A 10625-nucleotide genomic window follows, 5' to 3' on the forward strand; every position below is an offset into this window, starting at 1 on the left:
TTCATGTCAGCTCGCTATTGGTCACAAAATTAACTTGCCAGAGCCACCGTGCTTTCTAAAATATACTTCAATTTGAACTTTTGTTAGAAGTTAAAATACGCTATATGTGAGTGAGTGAGTTTAGTTTTACGCGGCAATGTGTAGTGCATTTAATTTAAAATACTTTACCATGTTGGTGAATGTCACAAGCCTTGCGGTGATTTTCTTGGTAGATTGATTCTCCGTTATACGAATGCTGTCAGGTATGATCTAATTAATACACCTAAGTAAAATTCCAATTTCTTTAACCTCTCAAATAGTGATAGGGTTTCTATAGGAGGAGAGAGAGAGAGAGAGAGAGAGAGAGAGAGAGAGAGAGAGAGAGAGAGAGAGAGAGAGAGAGAGAGAGAGAGAGAGAGAGAGAGAGAGAGAATTAGTTCTAAACATACAATGCGCCATTCATAACACTGCCATTCATAACACTGTACATACATGTACACTGTACTTAGACTGCGCACTGACACACATTTCACTATACACAATTTGTACACAAATATAAACTATGTACATTAAAAGCAAGTGACATTGGAAGTAAACATTTTTCTTCTTAAAAACATTTTTAGGATTAGTTTAGCTATATTAATATCTATATTCTCCATTAAATAGATTAATATGCCATTGGGATACAAATGATAAAATTCAGGCACTTCTTTGGATAACTGAGAGAGAAGTTCATACTTAATGTCACTGTAGAACGGACAACATGTGACAAACTGTTTCTCGTCCTCTACACACCTGAGTGTTGCATAGTTTGCAGTGACGTTCATCCACTGGGATTGGAGGGGAGCTAAATCATGCAATGATACTTACTGTGATAGGTTTAATATATTCCATTTGAAATGTAGATACACAAATAGTGTAGCCACACTAAAACAAGCAATGACAACAAATTGTTTCTTCATGACAGAACAACTTTTTCGTTTCCACTCCTCTGCGGCTTTGGACCAACAAAGACAGGCAATCGAACCGATCTCAGTTATCAGTTGTATATTGACGCGTTTAAGCGAATGTTCACAGCGTTCTACCTGAACTCTGTGTTCTCAGTACAGATACCTAAATCTGGGCAAATCTGTTTTGCACAATCTCAAGATGTTTTTTTTTTTTTCAGTCTGTCCTTGCAGTTGCGCCATTTTGGCAACGAATGTAGGCACTGGGTGAAACTTTTCTGCTCAGAATACGTCGTTATTTATATGTGTGTGGTATTTATATGTGTGTGGTATTTATATGTGTGTGGTATTTAAATGAGTGTGGTATTTATATGTGTGTGGCATTTATATGTGTGTGGTATTTAAATGTGTGTGGTATTTAAATGTGTGTGGTATTTAAATGTGTGTGGTATTTAAATGTGTGTGGTAGTGTGTGGTATTTATATGTGTGTGGTATTTATATGTGTGTGGTATTTATATGTGTGTGGTATTTATATGTGTGTGGTATTTAAATGTGTGGTATTTAAATGTGTGTGGTATTTATATGTGTGTGGTATTTATATGTGTGTGGTATTTAATATGTGTGTGGTATTTAAATGTGTGTGGTATTTAAATGTGTGTGGTATTTATATGTGTGTGGTATTTATATGTGTGTGGTATTTAAATATGTGGTATTTAAATGTGTGTGGTATTTAAATGTGTGTGGTATTTATATGTGTGTGGTATTTATATGTGTGTGGTATTTAAATGTGTGTGGTATTTATATGTGTGTGGTATTTATATGTGTGTGGTATTTATATGTGTGTGGTATATAAATATGTGGTATTTAAATGTGTGTGGTATTTATATGTGTGACGTATTTATATGTGTGTGGTATTTATATGTGTGTGGTATCTAAACGTGTGTGGTATTTATGTGTGTGTGGTATTTATATGTGTGTGGTATTTATGTGTGTGTGGTATCTAAATGTGTGTGGTATTTATGTGTGTGTGGTATTTATGTGTGTGTGGTATATAAATGTGTGTGGTATCTATATGTGTGTGGTATCTAAATGTGTGTGGTATTTATATGTGTGTGGTATTTATATGTGTGTGTGTGGTATTTATGTGTGTGTAGTATATAAATGTATGTCGTACTAGTATTTAAATATGTGTGGTATTTCAATGTGTGTGGTATGTGGCATATATATGTGTGTGGTCTTTACATGTGTGTGGTATTTAAATGAGTGGTATTTAAATGTATGTGGTATTTATATGTAATGGTATTTATATGCGTGTCGTATTTATACATGTACGTCAATCACGGGTTGCTGAAGATCAATTCTAACCCGGATCTTCAGGAGTGACTACTATTATAATGAGTGAGTGAGTTAAAATCGAACGACACATCGACAATATATTTCAGCCATATAGTGACGAGAAATGATAGGTTAAATAGGCGAAATATCGGTCAGGACGGAGTAAAATATCAACAAGACATCAAAACTAACCATTTCAAGTATTCAAATATGCCAATGAACACAAAAATCAAGCATAACCTACGATACTACGGATTATGTGTGTCAGGTTGTCACGACTGGATAGTTAAGGCAATGTCACACTGAGTACTCGAAACATCCACACCCGGTGTCATTAATATCCACTATTATGAGAAGCTTTTCTATAGCATTACCATGTGTAAGATTGTCGCCTAGCTACATTTCAAACAGTGACAATTCTCCTTTGTCAAGGCTAATGGTGGTCAAATATTAAAGGGTGAATACCTTCCGGGTTTCAAAAGGTTATGATTGAAAGCAGACAATGATGTCTTTTAGTTATATGTGAATAGCCCGACAATAATTACAAACACACTGAAGCACCGGGTTACAGCGACGATACAGAATAAGTCTAAATTGACATTTAAGGTCTCTCCAATGACGGACAAGCTGAATAAGACCCGAATAGATCCGAACTATGGCTGTTGGGTCCTGGCGACTATATACCTGCAGTAGCAGCAATCCTTAACATCGAGGTTTGTTTCTCTCCGTTACTGTCTTTCAACAGTCAACAATCGCCTGCTTATATACGAACAGGGGCGGTTGGATAACCTAGTGGTTGAAGCATTCGTTCGTCAAGACACTGGTTCGATTCCCCACATGGGTAAGATGTGTGAAGCCAATTTTTGGTTTCCCGTGGGGTGATATTGCTGGAATATTGCTGACTCACTCATCACTATATACGAACAACCCTCTAGAGCACTCTGTGTCACAGACATTTTAAGTTCAGCTTTTCAATTCCATTCATTTCATTCGTCTGTGGGCGGTGGGGTAGCCTAGTGGTTAAAGCGTTGGCTCGTCACGCCGAAGACCCGGGTTCGAATCCCCACATGGGTACAATGTGTGAAGCCCATTTTTGGTGTCCCCCACCGTGATGTTGCTGGAATATTGCTAAAAGCGGCGTAAAACCAAACTCAGTCAGTCATTCGTCTGTCCGCGCGAGGCCGATTGACACGCTTGATACGTTATAGAAGTGAACCACACAAATACATCTCCCAGTGATGTTGTCTTTATTACAACTCCATCAGTGAGTTTTGCAACACGTGGCGTAGGCTGTGACCCCCGTCTCTCCGTTCAGTCTCTCGGCTCCATTATACGCCACGCACTCGTCAGGGCTAGAGAAAGACGCTGTTTGAACATAAATAACTGATTTTATTATGGCCGTGAAAGAAAGTTGAATAATAACCATTGTGGAACAAACAGATGTTTCACTCACTGTTTACTGTGGGAGCCTAATGGTTAAAGCGTTCGCTCGTCACACTGGGTTCGATTCCCAACATGGGTACACATTCACCCCACCAACCGACCCGCTAGGCTAACCGCTATCATTAACTCCTCCACAAGACCACACACTCAATGAGGCGGTGGGATAGCAAGGTGGTAAAGGCATAAGGCCCGGGTTCGATGCCCCACATGGGTACAATGTGTGAAGCCCAATTCTGATGTCCCCCACCGTAATATTGCTGAAATATTGCTAAAAGCGGCGCAAAACCATACACTCACTCACACACCCAAAATAGGCCTCCCTAGGTCAAACACTCACGCTAAATGCTAAACTCGTTCACACACACTTTCAGTAACGCCTTCCTTTGGCTAACCACTTTCATTAACTCCTCGACAAGGTCACACCCTCAAAATAGGTCTCCCTGGGTCCTTAACTCCTTCACACACTCTCAGTAACTCCTTCCCTAGAACCCGTGAAGGTCCGGGTTAGAATGAACCTTCAGTAACCCATGCTTGTCGTAAGAAGCGACTAACGGGATCGGGTGGTCAGGGCCTAGATTTTCGAAGCTCTCTTAGCGCTAAGATAAGTTAATGTTAATGTATGGCACTTACGACTATCTAAGCGCTAAGAGAGCTTCGAAAATCTAGGCCCAGGTTCGCTGGCTTGGTTGACACATTTCATCGGTCCCCAATTGTGCAGATCGATGCTCATGCTGTTGATCACTGGATAGTCTGGTACAGACTCGATTATTTACAGACCATCGCCATATATTGCTGGAATATTGCTGAGTGTGGCGTAAAACTAAACTCACTCACTCACTTCCCAAGGCTAACCACGCTTATGAGCACTCAATGTCACCCACGAAGTAACTCCTCCAAGTCAAACCCATAAACTCTTCTACTCGTTCGCCCAATAAAAATAACTCCTCCAACAAATCATCCATTCACATTTTACTCCTCCAGCAGGTAACCAACTCAAGTTTGCTGCCCCACACAGTCACCCATTCACATTACCGTAGTCACTCGGTGGGAATCTCCGTCACCTTCCACCATTAACACACCTTTAATAAACGCTCCTCCTACTTTGCCATCCTCAGAAAATCCTGAGCAGCCCATGATCTCCCATCCCGAGTCACATGAAACACCGGCCTCGTCCCCTAATTTGTTGCCCGTGGGTTTGGACGTCTTCACTTGACAGGTGAGATTAGGGGTTGAACAGCACATGGCATAGGACGTTACACCTGGAATAAGACAAGGAATGGGGTGAGTACTGGGGATCAAAATGACTACATGTAGGTTAATTAATTAATGGTTGTGTAAATAAAAGTAGTTATGACAAAAACATCATATTGCGTGAATTGTAATTATCCGCTTACGATGAATATACAGGAAACTGTCCTCATCTTACCGCCATTGTTTTCAGAATTCTGTGCAAAACACGAATTGGCAGAAGGAAACGCTCCATCGGTGAGCTCGTTGCTGTTGCGAGCCGTACAACCTGGTAAGTTAAACACGATAAAGTGGTTACAAAGAGGTCCTGATTATACCAGTATTAAATGAATACATTTTGCACACGATACAGAAATGACCACAGGTCAACTCCTTCTCACCTGTAGCGAACATGCTGTTGAGACACCGGGTCTCCAGCCGCTGGTCCAGCACTGCTTGTGAGACCCCTGACTTCCGGTAGTCACACTTCAGGCCTGTCAGTTTACAACATCTCGCTATCGCCTGATCAGCTGTAACAAGAGATGATTCCTGCATCTCATACTGTTACAGGTAACCCTTGCACGTCTGCTCTGGGATGTAACATATCCAATAGAAACTGTAACACTAGAACATGCTGCACGCATCTCACACATGTAACACAAGAACAGGTCCTCTGGGACCCAACACAGAAGCACAAGCAGCGTTCGAAATTCGGCAGTTTCAAATATCCGCAGGCCCTTGCGGCCTTCAGTACATTATCTGTCTTTGTTTTACAACTGGAATCTTTCCCTTGTGTTTTTCCTTTATTAACGTTCGGGAATCATCTATGATCCATCATGTTACGATAACTTACGTAGTTGGCCTCGACAGGCAGTTTCGCAGGAATTCTCCAAGAAATCCCGGGAATTTCTACAGAATGCTAGGTGATTTTCTGAGGAATAGCGCTTGACTTTGAATTATTTTTCTCGCACAAGTTTAAAGAGTGATATAACTTTCTCTTGCTATTACTGCATGCGATCGTAAAATATCACACTATTGAAAACTTTCAACATTTTGTGGCGATATCTGGTTTCGAACTTGCAACCCTTGCCTACAAGCTTGCGGATTTATCCACTGGGCTACGAAGATCGCTGTGAAGAACGTCATTGTTTGTCAGTATGGACAATGTGTTCGTCACAAGACGGGTGGTGCAGCGCACGTGCAGGACACGGGTAGTGCGTGCAGAGCACATGCATTTGGCATGCAAGGCAAGGTGTCGGCTTCAAGTCGCATCCCAGTTGATTTCAACAGTAAATACCAAATATTAAAATTGTATCTAAAGTATATCTTCGGTCGGTTCATAGGTTTAATCAAAACCTCCTTCTCGGTTTTGTTTGAAAAACTAAATCCCCAATTTCCCTCTGCCGCGGGCTCACTTTTTCAAACAAAACCGAGGAGGAGGCTTTGATCTTTCACATCACATGTTACCCAATGACATTTCCTCCCGCATCTCACTCGACGGAATCAGAAGCAATAATTCCCTTGTACCATGCTCTGTAACTCACGTGCAGTTGCATGACTCCCTTCATATGTCTGACAAAAGGGGGTCCCATTCTTGATGTAAACGGCCTCCCCATCTCGGGTATAACGATTATCCTGCGATGCAATAAACAATGGAGACAATGGAATCTCTTGATCAAACTGACAACAGCTGGAGTATTTTCTATTCGATGTTGTATCCATACCCGGGAAGATTCGGGCAAGAATTGATCTCCAGCAACCCAGGCTTTTCATAAAAGGTGACTAACAGGATTGCGTAGATCGATGCTCATGCTGTTGATCACTGGATTGTCTGGTCCAGACTCGATTATTTACAGACCGTCGGCATATAGCTGGAATATTGCTCAGTGCGGCCTTAAACAACCAACCAACCAACCAATTAACGATGTTTTCTCAGAAAAATCAAATTGAAAGTGTGAATGATTAAATGAATGGTGTTTTGCTGGAAGAAGAGGTAGATTGTAGGTATTAACGAGGGATAGACGTTCACAGCCAGTGATTAGGCTGTAGGGCTGGATATTGCCCTGATTCCCATATTGCAATATATTGCAATAATTCAAGAGATATTGCAATACATATTGTGATATATTGACTGGAAGGTTTCTGTCCAAGTGTGTACATCATATATTCATAATAGCTCTCTGTGTGCGACATCATCTTCTTAGTTGCTGTTACACCATATGTTCAGGCTTCCTGTCCCCACTGTGTAAGGGTGTATGCCAGTGGTGTACAGAAAATGATATAGAGCCTAAATGTGGAATGTTTCATTGAAGCAACTGGATTGCAACAAAGTTTTGTGAACATAATGATAAAGGTAATACTATAACATGATTTTCATGGTCAGCGTTGTTTTTTTCAACAGAATGCACTTCAATGTATGTAATTATTGTTACTGTTTGTCAGTGATTCATTCAGATTCAACTCCAATATAAACATGTGTTAACATGAACTGTTGTAAAATGAAACAAAAACATGATTTAGGTGAACTACTTGACTTTAAAATCCGATGTGACCTCCAATAACTAAGATCCTTCACTAGAATGTCATTATACAGTCCTACAAAATTTATGAGACTTTGGCCTTTATCATAAATTGATAACATATGTCCCATTTTGAAACAAAACAAAAATAACAAAATAATGTGAATTGTGAAATGGTCACTCAGACCCAGTAGCTCTACTTATAAGTCCAAATAAAAGATTGGTCAAATTTTTAAGGGCAATTAGAAGTGGAATGCATAAGAAAATCAAGATTTATGGATGACAACTTTTTTATTGTGGATATTCATGACCTGATGAAGGAGCAAGCATACACTCCGAAACGTTGTGTCAGTTGACATGCATAAATCTTGCTTTTCGTAAAAGATTGGTCCATTTGAGGCCACTTAATTCCTCCAAAACGTCAAATATGAAACCATTCAAACCCAAAACCTTAAAGCATTTGGTAGAATATTTGGCACTTTTGCAGCCACTTATAAAGACACTTCCACTTGTAAAATGTTACATGAAACAGAAAAGAAAGAAAAGCAAATCTGGCACTTTTAGAGCTCATTTTGTTGCTATGGAAATGAAGGGCAGATAATTCGAAGGGAGCTTACTCTGGATGACCCAATATATTGCAGAATCTGAACCATATCGCGATAATCGTATCGCGAGATACTTAACTGGTATATGCCGGTTTACCGGTAATATTGCACAGGCCTATTAGGCTGTATGGGCGAAACGAATTTGAACGTCTTCAACAAATTCAGCTGGTTGTATGGACAAGCGCGTGAATCTTCATCTTAGTTAGCCTACCAGTCTCTGTGATAAGGATGGAATACCCCGGACAAGCAGCCATCCATGGTACATTTACCAGTTAGTTTTTGGATTATTTTCAGGAATGCATTGTTGCAGTGGCTAACCTATATTTTCCCCGAGCATCCGGTCAGGACGTAACCTGTAGGACAATCAACCTCCGTCATCTTGTCATTCCCAACTTGAGAGAAGCCCGAGAAAGCCGAGACACAGAGTCAGCTTACTGGAGGTGCCCGAGGCCATTTGTCCCATTGACTGTTCGTTGATGTGTGCCACGGGATGGGAAACGGCGCGGCGGTAGTCTGTGATTTATATTAAAGAAATCTTAAATGACAGAAAATAATCACCCTCAATTATCCAACAGTACAGTTTCCCATGGGTATGAGGCAAAAGTGCGCTGAAAATAATATACTAACGGAAAAAGTAACTGTGCAAAACATAAAATAACATAAAAAAGTGCTTTGAAAGATTAAAAAAACAACACTAAATAAACATGTAGCAAAACACTTTGCACACAATTTGATGTCACGTATCGCGCGTGGCACGCGCACTTTGTGCACAAGGAACTTACTCACATTTTGAATGTGTTTTGACACCTGAAGTTCACACACCTAATATTGAAAATTGAACAACGGTTGATTATTCTCTAGCCTCTAAATTTTGTGGAAAACACATTAATTTCAACCAATCTTGTCGCACTTCTGCAAGATAATACCCGTCCACGTCTGTTCGCGTCTGTCCCCTATCGAGCAGGCTTGGGATGACATTGAGAGACGTTTACGTTAAATACCGAATCAGTCATTGACATTATCTGAGCTGGGACAAAGCGTTGGTTCAGAGATAGGACAACATTCTCCAAGCTTTCTTCAATGGCTTAGTGTCGTCTATGCGTCGTCGTTGTCAAGCCTGTATCAACGCCACACACGAGACTAAATTTGTGACCTGACTTTTGACACCACATCTCTTCAAGGGAGCGTCACGAAGCCTAGTGATAAATCATACAGATTTCGATATTATCCTGTCAGCAGTTGACAGAGATTAAAGAAAACACCGCAAATCATGTTATTATCTCTTTGCACTAAAAAGTGGCTTGACATCACGCAATGCACAGTTAGTTTGTTCCAGTAGTATATCAACAGATTAGTAAAAACGTAAGGTTGCATAGGACGTAAACAAACTCACGGTTGACGTTGACACCTCCCACCATAGACAGGCAGAAGGGCAGGGTAAGCGCTGCTAGACGACCGCACCTCCACATTATACGGATCTGTGACTGGGTACTGACTGACTCACTGTTGGTCAGAATATATATAGTCACAAGGTCAGGATGACAAAAGCAGTAGTATCTGATAATAATGTTTAATAATTTGTGAATCATGAATGCACAATACAAGAGATGATCACGTGAATCATGAATGCACAATACAAGAGATGATCCTTGATACAAGACCAAGGTGAGATAATTAGTCCAATCTGATAATGTTACATAATTTCTTTTCCTGCAGTAACGTGAATCAAGAATGTGTACAATACGAGAAGGAACAAGCTCCTTTGGATCTCGGCTGACAACATAAAACTTCCTTTAACAGGCGCTTTAAATTCAATCGTTTGTTTCTAGAATCAACACCAATGTTACTGAAAAGTAGGTTTAGCATTTCCACAATGAAGCCGTGTTTAGTGATCCATTCATACAGTTTTCACTACTTTTTTGCCTTTCACGCGGAGTGGAATCTGTTTCGGTTCACTGCTATCTTGTGTTGCGTCAAACAAAGTTGGAGGGGCGTATGCACATACTTCGAGTTATCCGAGGTTCAGCACGACCCAAAGTGATGGCTGAATACGTCATAGGGAGGGATCAAGCATTTACTTCGAGACAGCCATACCTTCGACACATCAGGGCAGTGATTGTATTTCCATGTCGTACCGTCTTCATAGGTGTATTACAAACTACAGGAGTCATATAATTGATGCAGTGGGCCAAGCACGACTAAAGTAAATACTAGTGTACCACGGACAGGTCCCTCAACAAAAGCATTTCTGTACCTTGTGTCCAAGAGCGTTCGTCGGGGTACTCTCGGATGGTAGTTCAGGATGGTGGACAAGAGATGGAGGACAAAAGCAGACGTAGAAAGGTGTTGATTGGCATTTACAGATATCATTAAGAATTAAGGGTCCTGCCCGGAGGGGTGGGGGGTTAATGAAAAGAGTGATTGCTGAATACACTAAACAGAAAAAGGGTATAGAATTTCGGTGCACTTTGTAAATTACATTCGTGTATATTGAAACAATTACATTGTTTGAATATATGAAGTTTTACAGAAACTTATTGAAATGGTTTACTCTATGACACTTGCAACA

At 40.5% G+C, this 10625-nt stretch overlaps 1 protein-coding gene across 1 annotated transcript; it reads right to left on the minus strand.

Moving 5' to 3' along the window:
• Positions 1 to 3492: 3492 nt before the first annotated feature.
• LOC124256570 (proprotein convertase subtilisin/kexin type 9-like) lies at positions 3493 to 8566 on the minus strand. The gene is made up of 6 exons (XM_046690554.1): positions 8375 to 8566; positions 6477 to 6567; positions 5334 to 5462; positions 5132 to 5221; positions 4785 to 4964; positions 3493 to 3627 (listed from the first exon to the last, which is right to left on the minus strand). The coding sequence occupies exons 3-6, from the start codon at positions 5344 to 5346 to the stop codon at positions 3524 to 3526; spliced, it is 387 nt and encodes a 128-aa protein (XP_046546510.1). The 5' UTR covers positions 5347 to 5462; positions 6477 to 6567; positions 8375 to 8566; the 3' UTR covers positions 3493 to 3523.
• Positions 8567 to 10625: the final 2059 nt, after the last annotated feature.

This window comes from Haliotis rubra, unplaced genomic scaffold (genome assembly GCF_003918875.1).
Source record: "Haliotis rubra isolate DU_JTF1 unplaced genomic scaffold, ASM391887v1 Scf63, whole genome shotgun sequence".
NCBI lineage: Eukaryota > Metazoa > Mollusca > Gastropoda > Lepetellida > Haliotidae > Haliotis > Haliotis rubra.

Excerpts from the sequence above, each read along its gene's own strand:
- LOC124256570 (XM_046690554.1), bottom strand. Across the intron at positions 4,965-5,131 it reads GAATTCTGAAAACAATGGCG|GTGTAACGTCCTATGCCATG; the intron begins GTAAGATGAGGA and ends GTCTTATTCCAG. Across the intron at positions 3,628-4,784 it reads AGGAGGAGCGTTTATTAAAG|CGTCTTTCTCTAGCCCTGAC; the intron begins GTGTGTTAATGG and ends ATGTTCAAACAG.